At 30.7% G+C, this 21,056-nt stretch overlaps 3 protein-coding genes across 42 annotated transcripts in view; 2 read left to right on the top strand and 1 right to left on the bottom strand.

Annotated features, from left to right (window-relative positions):
- Window positions 1–132: 132 nt before the first annotated feature.
- On the bottom strand, window positions 133–1,273 carry LOC126914159 (uncharacterized). Its single transcript, XM_050717753.1, has 3 exons — window positions 1,186–1,273; window positions 759–968; window positions 133–554 (listed from the first exon to the last, which is right to left on the bottom strand). Exons 1-3 carry the CDS (start codon window positions 1,256–1,258, stop codon window positions 163–165), a joined length of 675 nt encoding a protein of 224 aa, XP_050573710.1. The 5' UTR covers window positions 1,259–1,273; the 3' UTR covers window positions 133–162.
- LOC126914148 (uncharacterized) lies at window positions 1,258–10,274 on the top strand. 4 transcript variants are annotated; one of them, XM_050717678.1, is made up of 5 exons: window positions 1,258–2,495; window positions 2,626–2,690; window positions 2,802–3,140; window positions 4,758–4,938; window positions 5,853–10,274. In XM_050717678.1, exons 4-5 carry the CDS (start codon window positions 4,783–4,785, stop codon window positions 8,184–8,186), a joined length of 2,490 nt encoding a protein of 829 aa, XP_050573635.1. In that variant the 5' UTR covers window positions 1,258–2,495; window positions 2,626–2,690; window positions 2,802–3,140; window positions 4,758–4,782; the 3' UTR covers window positions 8,187–10,274. The 4 variants fall into 4 exon arrangements, with proteins under 4 accessions (XP_050573635.1, XP_050573637.1, XP_050573636.1 ...); XM_050717680.1 differs by lacking the exon at window positions 2,626–2,690 and having other exon boundaries at window positions 1,258–2,367; XM_050717679.1 differs by lacking the exon at window positions 2,626–2,690.
- Window positions 10,275–10,769: 495 nt separating this feature from the next.
- The window catches only part of LOC126914137 (ankyrin-3-like), a 93,515-nt gene continuing 83,228 nt past the window's right edge, over window positions 10,770–21,056 (top strand). For 28 of the 37 annotated variants that reach the window (XR_007709582.1, XR_007709581.1, XR_007709580.1 and 25 more), the window contains exons 1-2: window positions 10,770–11,040; window positions 12,896–13,232. Coding sequence is in view for 33 of the 37 variants with exons in the window: in XM_050717648.1 (XP_050573605.1) it covers window positions 13,014–13,232 (219 nt within the window). In the remaining 4 variants the exon portion in view is untranslated. Of the gene's footprint in view, window positions 11,041–11,830; window positions 12,423–12,895; window positions 13,233–21,056 lie in introns of those variants that run through there. The other 9 variants (XR_007709583.1, XM_050717638.1, XM_050717646.1 and 6 more) reach the window with 5 other exon arrangements.

Here is a 21,056-nt window from a genome sequence, read left to right as displayed (position 1 = left end):
ATATAACATTTTATCTATAAGCACTGTGAGAACATTGTATGATATACAAACATATTCTAATAACATGAATGTATATTTTCATATAAAAATGACCAATTTAATAAAAATGCCGGATTTAAAGAAATTACGAGATGTTGTTATGTGTTGACATAAAATATTATATTATCCCATAAGAACTTCTACAGACCCTTTGTGAACAAAGTCGCTATCGGTTTCACTCTCTTCCAACCCTTTCATTGTTAATAATGAGCTCTCGGAAGAATCAATCTGTTCAGTGTTTCGTATCGTTGTTTGCGGATCAATTTGTTGCGTCACAGGTGTGGTTATAGATGAAATCGTTTGCGATGATTCCGTAACTTCTGGAGCATTTGTAAAGTCAAAAATCTGTTCAGTCTCTATTTTAGTCGTGTCTTTTGGCTCAATGGTACTTGGCGTTTGAAAATTTAATTCATCAGAACTATCTTCATATCCATTGTGATTAAATCCTTTTTGTATAAAATACCAGTCACCAATACGGAATCCCCAGTCTTGATTAGGGTCAAAAGATAAGATGGCTACAATTTATAAAAATTTGTATGAATTAAACTAAAGAAATATTAATGATATAATAATTAACGTTAACACATTATAGCAAAAGATAATTTATGTTTAATCTTCATTAATCTACTGTTTATTTTTATTCTAATTTTCTACTGTAATATTCATGAAATTTATAAAAAAAATTATAGACTTAGTATTACGCAATAATCTTTATTTACATAAATTTAACAGATGCCATCCATGATTTTTTATTGCCTTTTGTAATTCAAACTTATCTATGTTTAATATTTCAATTGTCAAAGGAGGCGCTGACGTAGTTGTTAATCCAAATAGTCGTTCGTGAATTTGGTTTTTTAATTTAAACAGCCAATCTTGTATCTCCAGAAAAAATTTAGCATTTTGGAAACCTATTTGTAATCTATTATTTTCTGAAATAAGAAAAGTATTTCTCCTGAGTTGTGAGATAGTGCATTAAAATGTATTACTAGATATATAAGTAATTTATAAATATTACTTTATATAAGGAAATCTTTAGATACAAGTTTTTGCAAATATATTTAAGTATTTAAACAAAATGCTACTTTTTATTAAAAAATCTATCACATAGAATTTCGTCACTAAATTTACATTTACAAACTGTAACACCTCTATTATAAATTTCAGTTGATGTAGATAGATCACAAGTAGCAAGTAGTAAAATAGTAATAAGAACACACATCTTTTCTTAGAAAATACTGACATCTGTGAATAGATGTTCGTGCTTTTATATATACACTGCCGGAAACAAATGTTCATTATTGCAATAATTTTATAGAGAATTAAGTAAATCCAGCGCAATTACTGTTATACAACTTGGATGACCTTGTTTGTCGCAATTATAACGATATGATTGTTGTAGAAACAAAACCGACACGATAGTGAAGTCATGAGAATCAGATTCTCTTAGATGTAATGCAGTAATAAATGTAATTTAGAAATCCAACTCTCTTTATACAGTCACATTTTGACATGTATCTTCAAAATTAACAGAAATACGAGACGAGTACAAAACAAATACGAAATCAGCACAAGATTTAGGGATTTAATTTTTGTTAATAGCACAAGTTATTATAATATTTCATAACATATTGTTATATTTAATTAACTTGTGACAAGGCATTAATAGTTTATAGATTTCAAGACATCCAGCCTTATTGGTGAAATTCTGGTAATAGAATTTGTACAAGAACTATTGTCTATTTTATATAAACTATCATGTATTTGGTATAAAGTATTATGTATTTGCTAAATACTGTAATATAAACCATTATGCATTTATCTTATCATGTATTGTAAACATGTAATACACGTTTTAATTCTTAAATTGTCCCATCCAGGAAATATCTTAGTAGTTCAGATTGGATTAAGTTTAGTACTGCATAGTATAAATATTATGTCAAATTGCCATTAACATTAGTACAGGGCACGGTCATATAAACAGTTTAGACACGTTAAATGTTTATTTCGTAATATTTCTAAATTTTTAACAAACTACTTAGGTGTACTAGATCAACATTTTTAATTAAGTTAGGTTTAAGTGGCTGCATAAATCCATAGTAACGAATATCATCCATCTTAAATGGGATTAGTATCCTACATTGAATTGTGCTGAATATTGAAAAGTTCAAGCTAACCGAATTTCCATGTTAAACAAATTCAGTACGAGGTTTTCTAATGTAGCAGATATGATCTATAACTTGAAGAAATGTTATAATTGTGCTTCAAGTGCACAGCAGATCATCATTGCAGCAGATCGGATGTCTACAGCGCGAGTGTCGCAGGCTACGTGTATGTACCACGCAGATATATTGATTTTCTCTTAAACTCCAAGCAAAATTGAATTCTCTGATATTATATCATATTATCTCCTTTATCGTTAATTCCTCTCTGTCGTCATTTAGGATCTCTTTTATGAGGTTAGTAGAGTTAATAGAGACAAACAGCTTTTCAGCTAGACTGAACGGTTCTATATGTAAAATAACCGAGTGAAAGTTAAAATAACAAATTGTCTGCTTTTTCATATTTTTGCTTTGATTACGACGCTAGATTATTGTCATACTGTGACTTGTGAAAGTAGGAAGCCAATTGTGGCTGACACAATATCGAAATAGGTATGATATTTTTTGCATCCTAACAGACTAGGCCTTTTCGGCTTTGTCAATCATGTGATCTTCAAGAAGATTATAGTAAATATTTTATTACATTGTAAATTATATGTACAGTAGCCAATTCACTGAAAGGGCATGAGGCTGCAACTACAGGTTGGGACGCAGCCTAAAGTCTGCTTGGAGCAAGTGGGCTGCTAGTTTCAATCACATATAGAAGTGGGCTCGTTCCTAGCGACACGCTCAAGAAAATTCTCCCCAAAATTTCAATTATTGAAAATCTGAGATTTCAGTTCAACCCGAAACAAGTCTTCAAGTGATTCTTGTTTGAATACGCATTAGTTTTGCCAAGAAAAATTTATTTTTTGTACATATTCTACTGTAAAATACACTCGTGAACGTATGCCAAATTGTGTGGAGCTCAGTCGAAACATTGACATCGATGCAGCAGCTAATGTAAGTACAGAAGCTAGATATAATTTTTATGTTAGAGAACCTAAAGCCTAGATAAGTAATCTAGCTTTATATACTTGTGTAAAGTTAAAATTGTTGACATTTTAAAAACCTTTACTGTAAAAATATATTTGTAACATAACGCCAACCTATTGACGCGACAGTCAGTTGTCTTATTAGTTCAGTGAAAAAGATATGTTGAATAACTGTGTTTATTTATGTCTGTAGTATGATTGAAACGTCTTGTGAAATACTGTTTTTGAGAAATGGCTGTAATTCTAATATTTCTAAATAATTTGGGTCTCATTCAATGAATTCACCGAGTTGTTGTCTTATGATGTGACTCAAACAGGGACGGACTAATGTTTTAAGGATCCCTTTTTAAGATGTACATATAATTTGCAACCACTATTTTGTGTGCCTTGGGTAAAAGATTTAACAAATAGCGCAACAAAATTAAATGAAATAAAAATAATTACAATCTGTAATGCCTGGCACTGAACAATTTGATCGTATTCGTCATGTTTGGTATGATAATACACAATATCAGTGTTTATAAAAATATCTATTTCATTATATTTGTATTTTTGTTGTGTTTGGAAAGATTCGAACTTAACAATTTCAATTTTAATAAACTGAAAAATTTGTTATGTTATGGTACCTAGGTTATTATCGAACTTGCTTAATAAAAGTATGCTTACATTTATTAACTAATATTATTTATTAATATAAATTGTTATAAGAATTTATTAAAAATACAAAATTAAGTTTATTATCGAAATTTCATACATTAAATCATGTTAATAATTTATATTATTTTTTACATCTTGAATTGTGCTGTGTACTATAAATAAATATAATAGTAAATACTTTTATTTATTATTACATGTTTAAAAAAAGATTAATACATACATATTTGAAATTGTCAAAATATTCATATATCAATATTTCATTAAATATTTCATTATTTAAATAGCCAAGAAAATTGAAATAAACATGTAAAAGAATTGGAAAAATTACACAATAGAATTATTGTGTCTACATAATGTTTACATAACCTATGTAAATAAATAAATTCCATGTTAAATGCAGTATTATATCTTATTACATACAAACAAAGAAAAAGTTGGTATTATGTATTATAATTGATGGATGTTTTTGTCTTAAACTAACCTCAAATTAATATAATATGTCTTACATATTCATATACAATCGAGTTTTACGAAACTTTCATTCAAATGTGTATAACCAAATATTAAATACTGTATTATAATATATACATAAGTAATCTGTATATTAAATGTATTGTTATTTTTGCGATGATTCCAAGATAGTAATATAAAATTCAGTCAATATAAAATAAAACAATCCTGTGACTACTTTTATTCAAATTCTAAGTTTATTTACCTTAGCATAACTATTACCAATTGTTTAATATAAGTATTATAATATATTTGTTATTATATGTTATAGTGTGCATATATGTATAATACTACATATTATATATAGTTTTGGAGGGAAGTGATAAGCAGTGAAATGGGGGAAATAAAATGTCTGCTCGTTTAGTGTGATTTATATACGGTTATATTCAGAATGTATTGACTTCAAATTTTTATTTAGGTTTTAACCTTCTTCTTAAATTAAAATGTTCGAAAACGTATCTCCTGATCAGAAAGATGAACATTACGGAGATGATGAATTTATTGAAGAATTTGAACATAAACCATTACTAACATGTGTACCTAAAGTAGAACCTCTATGTTCTAGTACAACTGATTTAATTGAAGATACATCAAATGTGGTAAGTAATTATATAATTATTAATAATTATTAATATATATATTTTTTTCAAATATATAACTTTCTTCTTTTTTTCTTCTTTTTTTCGATACATAAGCTAGATATTTTTAGATGTAATTAGTTCTAAATATATCGTTAGATGAAGATAGTTTACTATTGTAAAGAGTTCAGTAAATTTTGGTTTGGTATTATAATTAAAAAGTACACTTCATATTTATGTATTGTGAAAGGGGATGATCAGCTTGTTTCTTAGCTGGCTAATGGCGGGAATTTTAAATTTACATATCTTTTGTCATAACATAAGTTGTATGTTTCAGTATTATATAAAAATGTAAATGTGATATTTTATTGCAGAGTAAATATTTTTTTTATAATATAAATTTGACTACAATTCGTTTGAATTATTAAAATTCAAAAGAAGATTAATATATTAAGAAACATATATACATAAATATTGATATATAACATAATTTTTTATTAATAAAAATTGTTTGAAGATTTGAGGATGAAATTATATGAGAGAATAGAATACTCGTATGGATGTGATCTCAAATTTGGTTTTTGTTACCTGGTACATAATATAAAAGAAATGATCATTTTATAATGTAATAATAATTTTAAGTTTAACGTTGAACATACTAGATATATTATTTTATGAAGCACATATTTTATTAATATTCATTAAGATAATTATACATTTATTTAAGAATACTTATGGAAGAATGTTATATAAACTATACTAAGCTACTTAATTTTATAAGTTATGGTAAATATGACATTGTAAAAGATAAAGAAGGATGTTAAACTGTACTTTACACTATTTATTATAACAATATAAATTTTATTTAAGTAAAATATTAATGAAATAGAAACTCATGTACATAATAACTGTTTTTATGTGTTTCATAATTTTAGAGAGGAGAGGTAACACCAATTCCTTTGACTATTCCATATAAAATAAAAGATCCCATTATTTTACTTGAAAGATGTGATAAAATATGGGAAACACTAAAAGTTATAAAAAATGTACAAGGTACAACTAAGATTGATACATCTAATGCACTGCCATCGGAAATAACAACTTCAAAACCATTATATATCGAATACCAACCAGTATTAGGTAACAACAACACGGAATTGCCAAATTTTAAATTTTATGTGAAATCCAAAAAAAAGTTATTTCATTGTTCTATATGTGGAAGGCAATATACTGAAAATCGGAGGTTGAGATATCATTCAGAAAAAATACATGGTATTTACATAGCACCAAGACGATATCTCAAAAATCCTGATAAAGTGAAAGAAAAAGATCCTAATATTGTTGAGAAAGAGGAAGATAATTTTGAAAAGGTTTCATTAAAGAAAAGTGAAAATAAATTACATACTGAGGCTTCATTATTACAATATATGTCGTCATCAAATAATAATAATACAGTTGTCCCAAATCTTCACTCAAGAAGAAGTAAATCTAATGGTCTTGTATGCAATAATAATGATATTCATATCAATGGAACTACACAAAATGAACAAGAAAAGAAATTAACTAAAGAAGTAAGACAAAATGAAAAAGTAATCTGTACACGGAATTCTACAGCTTTATCAACATGCACATTGTGTCAACAGGTTGTAAGGAATATAAGAAAACACTTAACTGATTATCATAAAATTGAATCCCCTGATTTTATGTTAAAGAATTTAAATGAAACATGTACTGTCTTAAAAAGCAATAAATTAAAAAGAAAATTTTCTAATGACGAAAACGAAACTGTGGGTAAAGTTATTGCAAAAGAACATGATATTCAAAATAAAAGAAGAAAATTATGCAGGAAACGCAGGCAAGGCTCTCGTCAATGTGACATATGCCTTGGTATTTATACAATGAGGAGTTTTTATGAACATATACGTATTCATCGTAGTCGTGGAGAAACGAAAGAGAATTTCCATTTATCCAGAAACAGATATTTCAATTCTCCCATATACTTACAATCGAAATTCAGTTCTATGCACACGCCTTTTGAATATACAAATAATGATAATTCTGAATTCCATAAGAATAAAGAGAAAATTTTGCAAAATGAGAATAAGAGTAACAATATATCAGATATAAAATATTATGACAAACATAAACATATTTGTTTATGTGGGAGAATATTTCGTAATCCCTATACATTGTTTATGCATAAAAAAACATGTACTTTTACAAATGATGTGAAGCAACCAATAATAGAAAGTAATGTAAATAGAAAAAGTCGATATGATACAAGAAGTGGTTCTGGTAGAGATTCTGGGCTTGGAATTAACATAACAATAAAGAAAAAGGATGATTCTTATGAAATTATTGACAAAGATAATACAAGTGAAGATAATGTTACAAGTTTACAATTACAAGATATCAATCATCCAAAAGACTCTAATGTGTCTAATGAAGTTCTAAAATTATCTAAATATAGTGAGAAACATAGTATTTTGAAGATCCAATCTGCTGATGAAAATATTGATATTGACATTGAAGAAGATTCACAAACCAATTCCTGTAATGATATTATTTCTTGTTCCTCAAGTGAAATAGTAAGTAATTTGTGCAAAGAAGAAAAGCAACAAGAAACGAAAACAGAACCAAATGATATATCTTACAAAAAGGATGTTAAGTCAAAACTTGGCAAACAATCTAATAGTGTTACAGTAAATTTTGCTAAAAGATATAATATTTGTGTATGTGGTTCTAAATTTTACACTAAGAAAGCTCTCGAGATTCATACTAATAAACATCATTCAAGATCACAACTGTTATGTGGATACTGTAAAATTAGTCTTCCTGATGCTATTGCATGGAATAAGCATTGGTGTTCTGTTAATGAAGGAAAACGGTTTATATTTGTACCAATGGAGCTTAAGTGTCATCATTGCAGTGACATTCTAAACACGTATAAAAAGTTTGATGAACATATTAAGCATAAACATTTTGATCCTGTAGTACCATTTCAATGTTTTTATTGTTCTAAACGATTCTCTAATACCACATCTCGTAAAATGCATTTTGATACTGATCATGAAGTAACCACCTGTTCTATATGTAATAACAAATGTTATGATGTTATGAAGTCCAGGCATGAAGCATATCATTATGGACTTGGATTTCCTTGTCATTATTGTAAAAGAACTTACGGCAGTAGAAAGTATTTGTTAAGACATATGAGAAGAGTTCCTCATCATTCATTGTTGTCATCAATGGAAAGTATCATAAACTAATTTACATGAATCATCTTCCATAAACTTTTTAAATTTTGTAAAGAAAAGTGAAATACTCAAAGAGTCATGAAGATGTCATAACAATTTCATTGAAATAGATCATTTCAACATGTAGTTTGATTTGTGAATGAAATTAACTATGATATAATTTATAATTCATTTCACTATTTTTCCTTTTTTTCTAATTAAGACAGTAATAAATAATAACCTTAGTTATAAAATATCATTTTATTATATATATTACATATTTTCAATGTAATGAAATATGCATATTACATAGAAAAGGTATGCTACATTGTCTAGTGTATAAAATAATGTGATTATATATTAAATAAGTAAATATGTATATAAAAGTGTAGGTTTAAGCGATGTAAAGGTGAATAAAAGTTACATAAATTGAAATATTATAATAATATCTAATTTTTATTCTTTAGATACACAATAGAAAATTTAATTCAATTGTAACCATAAGTAAAGTTTTAACATCAAATGATTAAGAAAATATTGTAAGTCATAGTGATTGAACATTAAAAAATTACTGTTTTTATTATATATATATATAATTTAAATATGTATATTTTAACACATTTCTGACAGAGGGATTTATCTAAATACATTTGTATACATCCCCGAGTAATTCGGGTAACACAAGACGTATTGATACAATGTGTTAATAATAGTACATATGTATTTAGAGAGATAGTTTATAGCTATAAATATAGTTTTATTTACGTTAATTATAAGCTATTTTATTTAATTATCTTTAGTTATCAATTACATGTACACAAGAATGAAAACAAAATACAGAAGTATACTTACAAAATATTAATGAGGCAAATGCTTTGTAGTTAATAAATATGTTACACAGTTATTATTAAAACCGTTTTTTCTTTTTAGGTAACAATAATTTATCAATATTAATTGTTATGTTTTTAGTTATGTTAAGTTTTTAGTTCGATTCGTTTTATATCGTAGAATATAAGCATTAATTAAGTATTGATATTTTTTTACTGTTTATATTAAAGATGTGAATTTTTTGGATTAAGAAACATTTTTTAAGTATTTATGTATTTTTATTTAGACATGTCGTGAATTGTTTTACAAGTATATAGTTGGAAAAGTATACAGTTGGAAACATAAATGTTGGCACACTATTTAAAACAGAATAACTTTTTCAAAATTTGATCAAAAGTCTTAAACTTTTGTGGGGAGCTAGAAGGATTAGTTTACTAGGCGAGATTTAAAAACATTTGTGAAAAAATTGCAGTTGGTCGGAATAGCGAAGAAAATATTTAAGGTCATTTTTTACAACTTTTTTATCTGAATCTGTAACGAAAATTTAAAAAATTCGTGTTGTAGATTTATATTCTTCACACACATGACGAAAATTTCATCGAAATCGGTTGATGCAGCACAGCTTGATGAAACAAGCAATAGGCATCGAAAGATGATCAAAATGTAGAGTTATCACGGTTACAAGTCGTAGAGTAATAAATAAAATTGCAAAAATCTGCCATTTTTTATCATTTTTAATCGTTTGTAGCTCATAGCAACGTTAACCGCTTTTGATGAAATTTTCAGTATGTGTATAACTGATAGAGATCTACAAAACGGATTTTTTAAATTTTCGTTACAGGGTGAGAGATAAAAAGGTAAAAATGATCTTTAGGTACTATTTTCTTCGCGATTCTGACCAACTGTAATGTACAAAAAAATTTTGTTTGCTCTTCATCTAGGAAATTAATCCTTCCAACTCCTTAAAAAAATTCAAGTTGTTTGTTGCAATTCTAAAAAATAATTGTATTTTAAAAACCGTACTAATATTTATTATGTTCCTAACTGCATATTAGTTATTTTATACATTATGTATTATACCTTTACAAGTATACGTTACAATGAACTTTAATGTAAATAATAATTTATCTTTTATAATTTTATAATACAAATTCAGTATGAATTCTCATTCCAGTATTTAAGTGTTGATAATAATAAATATCATCATGTGAAACATGTGCAAATGTAAATGTAATGGCATATTAGTGTTGATTGTGAAGATAAAGGAGAAAAATAAAGCAACTTCGGTTTGAATTGTATAAAACTATAACTTTCACCTTCAAATTATTGATTTATGATATGACTATTAAGTAACATTTATTAATTTATTAAAATTTATTAAAGGTATCGTACAATCTAATCAAATGTTTAAAGTTTAAAGATAATTGTAATATCGAAGCTCAATAATGAAACTGTAAATTTATTAGAAACATAAAATTTATGATTGACTTTAAATGATAAAAAAACAATATTTTATTTGTAGTAATGTCTAAGATGTTGTATAAAATACTACGTCGTAACTATTGCATTCAATAGACAAGTATGTTTCGTAATTTTATGTAATATAATTTAAAATATTTGTATTTCTATATTGCCCTATTGACAAAAGATCAAGTTTCTTATGTGCCCTACACGAGGTAGTCACTGGTCACAGTGATGGTAATCGGGATGCTCGATTGAAAAGAGGGGATAGCCAGCGCATCTGGAACATGATAACCAGGTGTCGCTTCGAGCGTACCCGTCGCCATCGAAGTTATAAAACCGATCAAAGCCGTACGGAGTTTTCAGGAGGGTGGTCGCGTTACGCTCGGAACTTTCTTAAACAGACGGAATCCTTTCGAGTAGTATATATAAATATATATATATATATGATTTGGTTCGCGCAACAGCAAAAGTAAAAAAATGACGGAACGTCGTGTGATTTGACAGTGAAGAAACATTTAATGGGAAAAGTGCCTCGGTATCCTGTGGTTGGTATTCGGGAATCCTAAGTATCGCCACAACACCCTGTAGCTCTCTGGTTAGTCGCGTCATTTTTCGGTACATCAGGATTTGATTAAGAAGTGATTATTCGGCAAAAATTGACTCGCTTTCGTAGGTCGTGCTTACTATACTCAGCTAGGGAAGTGGAGAGAAACGAAGCTCACGAAAACTTCTCAAATGTTGATTGTCAGATGTAATGTACAATTTTATAGGGAATAAGGAACTAAGGCCGGCATAGTCGACATATATGTATACACAGTGACTCTGACAATAGCCCGAGGTAGGAATTTCTGCTTTAGAGAAATATGGAGGGTCCATTTCCTATCGGTCACATATCGTAATTGACAAAGTTCGTTCTTATAAATGAGCTTATATCGAAGTCTTATTTTCATTATACGTTTTTTATCGGTTACGTTTTGTTCTGTTTATCCAGAAGGTTACGTATAACGTAACGATCTCTGGATTAACAATGGAGTTCATGTTCCTTATTTATTGTTTTACGTTCTTTCAGAAACATCAAACAGGCTTCATCTATCATGCGCGAACTTTCTCGTTATACCTTGGCCTTTCTCGTCTCAATAAAGGCTACCTAATTTCATCTTTTGAACTATAGAATTTCTTCTTGTTTGACACGAATGTATCAAACAGGAGCGAGAAAATGTTTCTTCCAGATTTTATATTTATTATGCTATTGTGTTTTTGGCCAAAAAATATGTCAATTTCCGTTGGTGCTGGTGTGTGGAACGTTACTTGATTTCGAAAATCAAAATGATCGTCCCGCGCGACGTGACTGCTTTTATCGCAGCGGTTCGCACACTTGAGAAGCGCGCAGTGCTCAAACGGGCACGGCCGAATCGATTTTCCCTGGTTCCACTACTGACGATAGAGCTACATGTATGATTACTCGAGTCCCTCACAGCTACCGGAAACTATTTTGCCCAGTTTCTACCGATGAACGGTAGCGTTTCCTATAGTCAATCCGCCGTGAGTGGATTGGTCTACATCACAAGTTCTACACAGACCGCTTGGTCGCTGGTTCGGTAACGTCAGTGGAAACCGGCCTGCGTGAGATTGGCTAAAATTAAACCGCGATCGAACGCGGGCGTAATTCGTGATGTAGTTAAAACGTGGATGGAAACATGACTTTCATTTCCAATGGCAATTTAGTTCCGGTTATTTAATCTTCGATGAATACTCGTTGCATTAATCGATTGGTTCTCGATCGGCATGTGCCTTGTGAAGTCTGTCTGCAACGTGCTACAGCTAGCTCATCATATACCGTTATACCACCCGTATCGCACGTTGAGAATCCTAAAAATAGCGGCGACCAGTGAACGAAAATAATTCTACATTTTCTAATGAATCCTGGTGGCGTGTCTGTGAAAGAAAGGGTATGTTTGGACGTGACGTGCTAATCAGGTCAGGTCGCAGATCAATCCTTTTTTAATCGCTTCGGGAGATATTTTTCGATATTTACGTTGAGTGTGTAATTTAAACGCTGCGAGTCGATTCAATTTCTCTCTTTTGCTTTGTTTCACAGTATATTCTTCTAATTCGTTTACGAATAATTATTCTCGGTGCGTTGAACGATGTCGTATTTAATCCATTACCTCGACTGTCAGATACTTTCAATACGATTATAGTAGAAAATCAGTTTTCAAGATACGATTAAAAATCGTATATAGATTATCCTTTTTCCTATCGGTTTCAAAGTACTTTGGTTTTGTCACCAGTTGGATCGATATTGTATAGACGTGGTAGTACGAGTAGCGAAGGTGCCAGCAACGAAGGAGACAGGAGGAATAAGATTTCAAAGAATTAACCAATCAGCTCGGTAATCCGTAGATTGACCCGTTTCTCCTGATCGACGATTCGTCGTCTCGTTTGAGCAGATATCCGGATTCTGGCCAGCGTACCGACATTGGTAATCAGTGAACGGAAGGAAGGCTCGAGGTGCGGAACGCGAAAGGGTGAGACAGGGGTGAACTGGCGGAGGGTGAGGCTGAAGTGATGACGGGCGAGGAAGGAAAGTGTGGGGGTGGAACTGGCACTGGCGGGGATGCCGGTGTGGGAAATACGAACCTTACCGACAACGTGAACAATGTTAACGCCAATGTACATGCGAATGTTAATACCAACATAAATGTCAGCCAACAGAATGGAGGACCGGAAAAAGCGCCCGTCGTCGGCGGTACCAATGTGGAAACTTTACCACGCGCTGGCAAGCAGGTAAGAGAATCTCTATGGAATTCATTTCACTTTTAATATTTAAGTCTATAACGGTACGAGGTAACGTTATTTATGTCTCTTGGATAATATTTTACGATTTTGTTGGTAGTTGATCGTTCGTGTAAGTTATTGATAATGTATGTTTATCTTTATACGGGCAATTATAAGTTCATTTTATGTCAGAAAGTTATTTCACATTTGAGATGTGTGTTAGGCTTTTTAGTCTTGGATTACGAACCACGAGATAGCGCAATAGTAGTTTTTCAATTCTAAATATAATCGTTAATTTGTTTAATGAAATAGCTAAGTATAGCGTGTATCTTGTATTGATTTTTTATTAATGTGAAATCTGTGAAAACAGGCTAACAGTAAACAGCAATGATATCTATTTGCTGGTATATTTAATCTAATTTAGCTTACGTATTTATACGAGGAACGAAATGATTTATAATGATACGTGTATCCTTATTTACTAATATCGTTTTTGACATATTCGTTCTTTTTACGAAAAAGAATTTTTTTGTTAAACTACGCTTACAACTCTTTTTATGCGTGGCCTTCAATTATTCTGCCAAAAAATTATAAGAATTTACAATTCTTAAACATGAAAATAAAAAGAGAATTTTTATTTGGTATAATGCCTGCTTGAAAATACTTGAAAGTATAATATTCACGATTTTGATTAAAAATGCAATTTTTTACATTTAAGTTTATTTCATAAACTTTACCGAGCAAAATATCAAATAGTAGCATTCAATTTTATTATTTTATTATACGGATACATTTCGTTATAAATTTTATTATGCGTATTAGTCACGTGTGTTTGCTCTCATATTTTTCCTGACATACTGTTACGGTCTCAAGTTACAGAACGTTTATTGCGTTAACGGAGATGAGTAAGTATCTCTCTTTTAGTTGATCTCAACCGAGAGAAAGATTAGAAAACATAGAGTTTTGATGAAATGCAGTAATTTAATATTCATGAAAGAGAGAAAGATGACACTGGAAGCTGTGTATCCGGTTTTCAGTACTTACAGTACCGTAAGAAACTGGCAGGCGATCATTAGATCCCCCTTTGCCGTATCTAACAGTTAACAACGACAGCCAATGGATAGCATTTATTCAAGAGAATTACAACTTGCACATGGCTTCTACTACTATTTATTCGTTCATGCGTAACAATTTGATGACACGACAATTTGATAGATTAAGTACCTAGGAAAATTAGATAGTTCATTTCTAGTTCTTCATGTATATTTCATAAACAAGAGAAAAATATAAATTTCTATTTAATCACTACATCAAATTATTAACTTACAGACAATTAAAAAAACAAAATTGCAATAACGGATAGATAAATTCGTATAATTCTGTTTTAATATATCATTTTTCATATAGCATAGTGGAATGAATAAACTTCCATTTTATTTGTTTGTTCTTTTTGGACAAAGAAGAATCCTAAAGGATTTTATAATAAAGGATTATTCATAATTTCCACCTTTTTAGAATTACGATATTTTAGCAGTACAATCATTTAAGTTGCTTGGCGTTCATTAATTGCACTTAATAAAGATTCTGTTCAGGTCGATAGGGTACTTGTTTAGGTTTAAATCAATCCAATCTGGTCAACAAGGTAATGTTGCAGCATCCTTTGTTAGACTATCTTAAGGTACTTTTATAAAGGGCTCTTGATATTTAATTACAATCCAGAATACTAACGTATTTAAACAATAAATTCGCGGAGTTACGTAATGTATAATTCATTGCATCATTCAGGACCAAAAGTTGTTAAAAGACATATTTTCACAATTCAAACATCTTTTATTTCGATCAACTTTTATACACGCGTAGAGATAGCAACAAATAGTTAACAATATTCCTTCTTTAATTAAATCTTTGTTAAAGGTTTGCGTGTAAATATAAGGAACTTATGTTTTCTAAAACTATTCTTCAGTGTCAAAAATGTTACACTTATCTTACAAAATCTTGTAATTGATACTGAGGTCTCTTTAAGATGGCTCCTTATCAGTACAGAATCTGCTTTTTATCATTATACATTATCAGTACACATGCTTTTAGCAAGTTATAGCGATGTATATAAAAAGAATAAAAATAGAGATAGAATAATAACCTTGAACATGAATACCAGCATAGTTTTGCTTATTCATAAGTTATAAACGTTTCAAGTAATAGAAGAAATTGGTAAGAACATACATGGAGGCTGTTGCTGTAATGAGTAATGAATTTTCCATCGTACATACATATATTTGCTTTTTATTAGTGACATTAACGTACAAAGAGCTGTATTAAGTTTAGTGAATGATTGTTCCAGCGGACAGCTCAAAGGTCATGGTTAACGTAGGACGTAGGTTGTGAAAGTTGTAGATGGGGAATACGCGTTATGTGTTGAGGATTTTAATGGGTCCAGTGTATACTATGCCCAGTACACAATAAAACCTGTTTCTATTTATCTTCTATTCAGTTCTAAAGTTAATTATACATTCGAAATTAAAACGAGTTTGTTCGTAAAACTAGTTTCTGTATTTCTGAATGTAATCGTACAAGTTTTCCTATTTCGTATAAGTATTTGTATTTTATTTTTCTCATGATACAAATAAAAATTTATATACGGGGCTTGTATCAAGAATGTTTTATTTTGTGGTGTTTTTAATAAGAAGTGGTATCTTAACGTTTGAAACATTATTTAAATATAATAATTATTATAACATATGCTGATAAGCGAATAACTTTTAAAGAGGAAATATATAAAATTATGAAGTAACTAATATTCGATTTTCGATATATTTAACTATCATATCTTATATTTTATCTCTATTTTTGCGTGATTCGTCGAAAATCGAAGCGAATGGATAAAAAAATATTTATTTTTAGTATTTAAGGAGGTATGTGTAAAATTATATTAATGCTTGCGTTTTCTTCCATTAACTGTAGTGCAAGGAATTTTATTGGCACTACCAAGAGGTAGTATCGTGTACACAGAAGTGTAGAACGTCGTCTTTGTGCCTACTTGTCTTTTGATATATTTATTCAGCGTCTATTTTTATATGATGTATTTTTTCTGGTTTCTCGAATGTACTGATGAATCAAAGGGTGTTTCCAGAAAAAGTAACGGGCTGTAAATACTTGAAGAAATGTGTATGGGTTACGAGCCAAAGCTTTTTATTTCTTTTTCAGAGACGCATTTTGCCTCAAACATGATATTAGTCATGTAGGACGAAAACGCATATTCTTCGAAAGCGTATCGATAATAATCTGTCATAAATTTTGATTTAATATCTTTCTCGGTATAATTTAATGTAATAATTTAATAAAATGTCATTTTTTAACAATGTAATAAAATCTAAAGATAATTATTTTTTATGTTTTATCATTGAATTTGTTTCCTTATGAAAAAGGAGTATTAAAAAAAGGTCACGGAATACTATCTTTAGAAGAGTTAGATGATCACGCAGATACTCGTAATATTTTCGTTTAATGTAAATACTTAACAAGTTTTCATATTTGTCCGCTGGAAGAAAGCTTTTATTGATATCTGAAATGCGATTTTCCTAATAGCAGTGAAGGCAATATTCTGCATTCGATATCAGATACAAAATATATACATTATTAAAACACGAGGGGACTTGTACACATTGTACACGCATAAATTTATGCATACTTCGTTGATATTATGAATGAAATAATTATGTACGACATCTGTATGAATTTAAATGAATGATGACTAATGAATAATATTTCATTGTCTTGATACATTATGAACGGGTAACAGCAAACAGTGTGCTTCGTTTTATAATAAAAATAAATATTTTTAATGTAATTATATAGATTTCATCAGGTTATAATATTTCCAAATATTAAATTACTAAATATTAATATTTCTATCAGTACAATACCTACATCTTATGGTACTTTTGAAACATTTTCTCCCCGAATTCCTGAGAATTCGTGCATTTCTGATAACTTATCAGAGGGAGTGTTGTTGCATCACTTATCAGAATTCTCCGTATTCTTACGAAATTCTTTTATGCACACAAAGATTACATAAACTTAGTTACTATACTTATACCACCCGGCATCTGTAATTCGTACATTGTACGTAACTCCGTTTATCTACTCGGTATGTACAATGTACACGTCGGGCTCACGTAAAATTACGTCATAATCCTATCAGTATGGACCTTGTAAATGGATCGTCATAAATGAACCTTCATTCATGCTACGAGGCCATGGTTACTATCTCAAATCGTTTAACGCATAACTGTGCATATACATAGTAATCGTTCCTGTAGTGTTATTGCAAATTTAACAAAATTTAATAAAAGCATCGAACGATATCATCTGTTTATTGAGTACTCGACATCTACGAGTTGTCTTAAGAATCTCCACGTTTATGTTTGAAGATCTTTGATTGGATTTTTCCATATGTACATAACGGAGGCGGGACAGTTCGATGAACTCGTTTCGTTAGTCATACTGTAGATATCTGAACAAACGAAGTCAGATCGATTCAGGTATAATCGCAGTGGACGGAAGTTTTGTTGCTGTTCAACTCAGTTTACGTACGATACGTAATCAGTGATAGGATAAAAGCACAGAGGTAACGCTGAAATATGTAACAGATAGACAGTTTTCTGATCAGACTTTCCTTAAGCGTTTCGTATCGAACTTTATTACGACCGACATTCAATTCGCCTCTGCGAATGATGAAGGGCGTAATGGCCCTGTGGCGTCTGGTGATGATGAATTTAGGTCATTCGTGTACTTTATCCGAGATGTATGTCTCGTTATTTGTGATATTCAGTGGCATGACCGCTATAATTTCATGGTCTTCATGCAGGGAAGCATGATACAAGTATTGTTCGCCGCATGACGTGTCACACTGTGCGTAAATTTATGAAAGTTAGCGCGTAAAGACATATGTGACGAGACTGGGTTACATCTGATTGCTTACAATGCAACGCAATGCAACACACGCCTACATTTGTTACGAATACGTGTGCTTTTTAACGTATCACTCATCCGGTCGCAGGAATCGTTTAGGAAACGAGTAATGCAATTTTTATGGTAATCGGCAAAGAACAGGGATTTAAAGTGTAATCGTGAAATGAAAATTTGTTCAATTTATATTACGCATTGCGAAGCGTAAAAAGCATGTAAACGTTTCATTTGCATATCTTTCTGTAATGTAGGATTTTTTAAAAATATATTTCTTGTACGTCGAAGGAGACTAAAACGTATAGAACGGATTTCAAATTTTTATTTTGAATAGCAATTACGAGGTAAATTGAGTTGAATTTGGTACAAGGAAGTTCCACTGAAGCAAAAGAAGTTAATGATGAGCTAGTTGGAAACTATGTTTTTTTATTTTATTTTCATATGAGATGATAAATTGAAATTAGTTTTAAAGAGCTTATCAATATCATTAAAATCAAGTAGATACAAGTTCCTCGAAGAATTTAACTCCATTGTGTTTCGATATCACGAGATTTTATGTTCGTTTGCAAAAACGTCTTTTATCTGACTCATAGTTTGAAAGTTAAATACGTACATAGTTCGAAGATACGGAAAATACTGCATGACTCTCGGTATTTGTGAATTCCAACTTTGTTATTGCATATTAACTCAGTAATTTACATTGTCATATTCTGCTATATGTGGCTAGAACGATAATAGATAAATAATAGAAACATCGCTGATGCTTTCAACTGTAATTTATATTCTTATAAGGAAAATAAGCGACGATGCAATAAAAAGAAAACAGTCTTCGCTCCTTTGCATATAATAAATTGCACGTACAAATTTTTGTTTCTCCCATCTAGGAGTTTCTTGTGCTGTTTATCCACAGCGATCTCTAAAGAAACGCGGTAGCCATTAATATCAATTTCCTGCATGTGTAATTGTTATTTTTGCATCATGGATTAATGACGCATGACGATCGTTACATTCTGATGTATAAAAGCACTATGCACAACGTGTAATGTACGTAATGTTCCATACATGTCTCCGTAATCTTGACATACATACCTATTACCGACACGCCTTTTAAATTCTGTTCACTATCGTGTTTTTGCGAGATTGGTCTATCTCCCATTTTCTTTGCTACAAGATAATTAACTTGCTCCGTAAAACGCGTTTGTTATAGCAGGCAGGATGTCGATAACAGCGTAACAGGGGAAAGAAAGCTTCGAGTACGAAAAGGTACCGAGTTCTTTGCGAAAGGCAAACCAATTAAAACGGTCCCTGAACAGTCGTTCGAAGGAAAGACTGACACGTGGCGATAAATTTTCGTACGTTCGTTAATTTAATCATCGTTATCCAGTGAGCTATGCCTAATAGCGTTCACGCGGTATGTGCAATTTTTCTGTTTTCTATTTGTCAATTCTCAACCGCATGGAACTGGGTTGCAAAACCACATAAAGAGATACGCGAACTCAGGCGCGCATGCGAGCTCGGCTCATCTACGTGTAAAGTTCCTTCCAGTGGGGTGTAAAGGTAGACTGAAAATAAACGTTTTTGCCTCGGCACGTTACCGCAATAGCGTCGATGCTTGAGCAAAGAACTTAAAGCCCTGTTCCCTACGCTTCGACTTGTTCCACACACGTGCATCGACAGTTTCAAATTGGAGAACGTCACTTTCTTCCTGTTACGATGTTCAATTTAGTTTCGTGTATAAGATACAGATATATTTCCTCATTGTACCAGATATATATCTTCGATATAGTACAAACGTGAAAAAGTCTTGGATTAATTACGATGATAATCATAGTCATAATGACGGCTAATCATGTTACTGGAGAAGCGAATCTTTAGTTACTTGCTTCGTGGTACCAGTAGTTTGTAATTTTTGCTGGTTTATAAATTTTGTAGAAGTCGAAAGGAAATCGGAAATAAATATGTAAATGATAAAAACGATGTCAGAGTGTCGATTCATAAAAATAAAACATTTCTGTTTGGTAAATGATGCAAGATTTTTGTATTGTAATGTTTTGTACCGTGTAATATATGGACATATATTGTATATTCAATGATTAGCATCATAATAGTACGTTTCCACGTCTCTTGTTGTAACTTAGAATGTACATATGATTAGTAAAATTAAGCGATGATAATTTGTAAAATAGTACTTCGCACAAAACTGATTGCAATTTGTAAAATTTATTTTTAGAGTTTTGTTCGTTGGATTATCAAATTTATGTACGTTATTATTATACGAGAAAATTTATTATTACTCGTAGCTTGTAATTTGTGACTTGTCACAAGTATCAAGATACCACTAATAATATTAATTTATTTACGTAAGAGCTTTACGTAATTCTTATTTTATCATTGGTTCTAAGAAAGTCGAAATTAAATGTAACGCATTTCAATCAACTTGTTTGAAAGGATAGAGAGGTTTCTTTAAATACAAATGTCTGAGAGAATAAAAAAAGGTCAGCTTTAATTTTACTCGCAATATACATACGTACATATGTGGTCGTTGTAGAAAACAAGTGCACTTTCTCGACAGCTTTTAGGATTTCTCAAAGAAATTTGGCATTGTGCCTTCGACGCGTTCTTACGATGCAGACGCGTAATATCGAAGACGCCAGTGATCGTGACCCAGTTTAATAACATCTCATGAAACGCTTCCGTCATTAAAGCCATCGTAGGTGGTTAGAGTTATTCATCGGGCCAACAATCGGCTGTAATGTGTTCCTAACGCATAGCAGGCTAATTTAATTATTAAAACGTGACGATTTCGAAATGCCAGGCGCCTTCTTCGAGTGACCGTTTAATAGACGTTGCACCAATGGAGCGTGATAC

Source organism: Bombus affinis, chromosome 3, assembly GCF_024516045.1.
Source record: "Bombus affinis isolate iyBomAffi1 chromosome 3, iyBomAffi1.2, whole genome shotgun sequence".
Taxonomy (NCBI): domain Eukaryota; kingdom Metazoa; phylum Arthropoda; class Insecta; order Hymenoptera; family Apidae; genus Bombus; species Bombus affinis.
The sequence above is the reverse complement of the archived record's forward strand: the minus strand, read 5'-3'. Positions and strand labels throughout refer to the sequence as shown.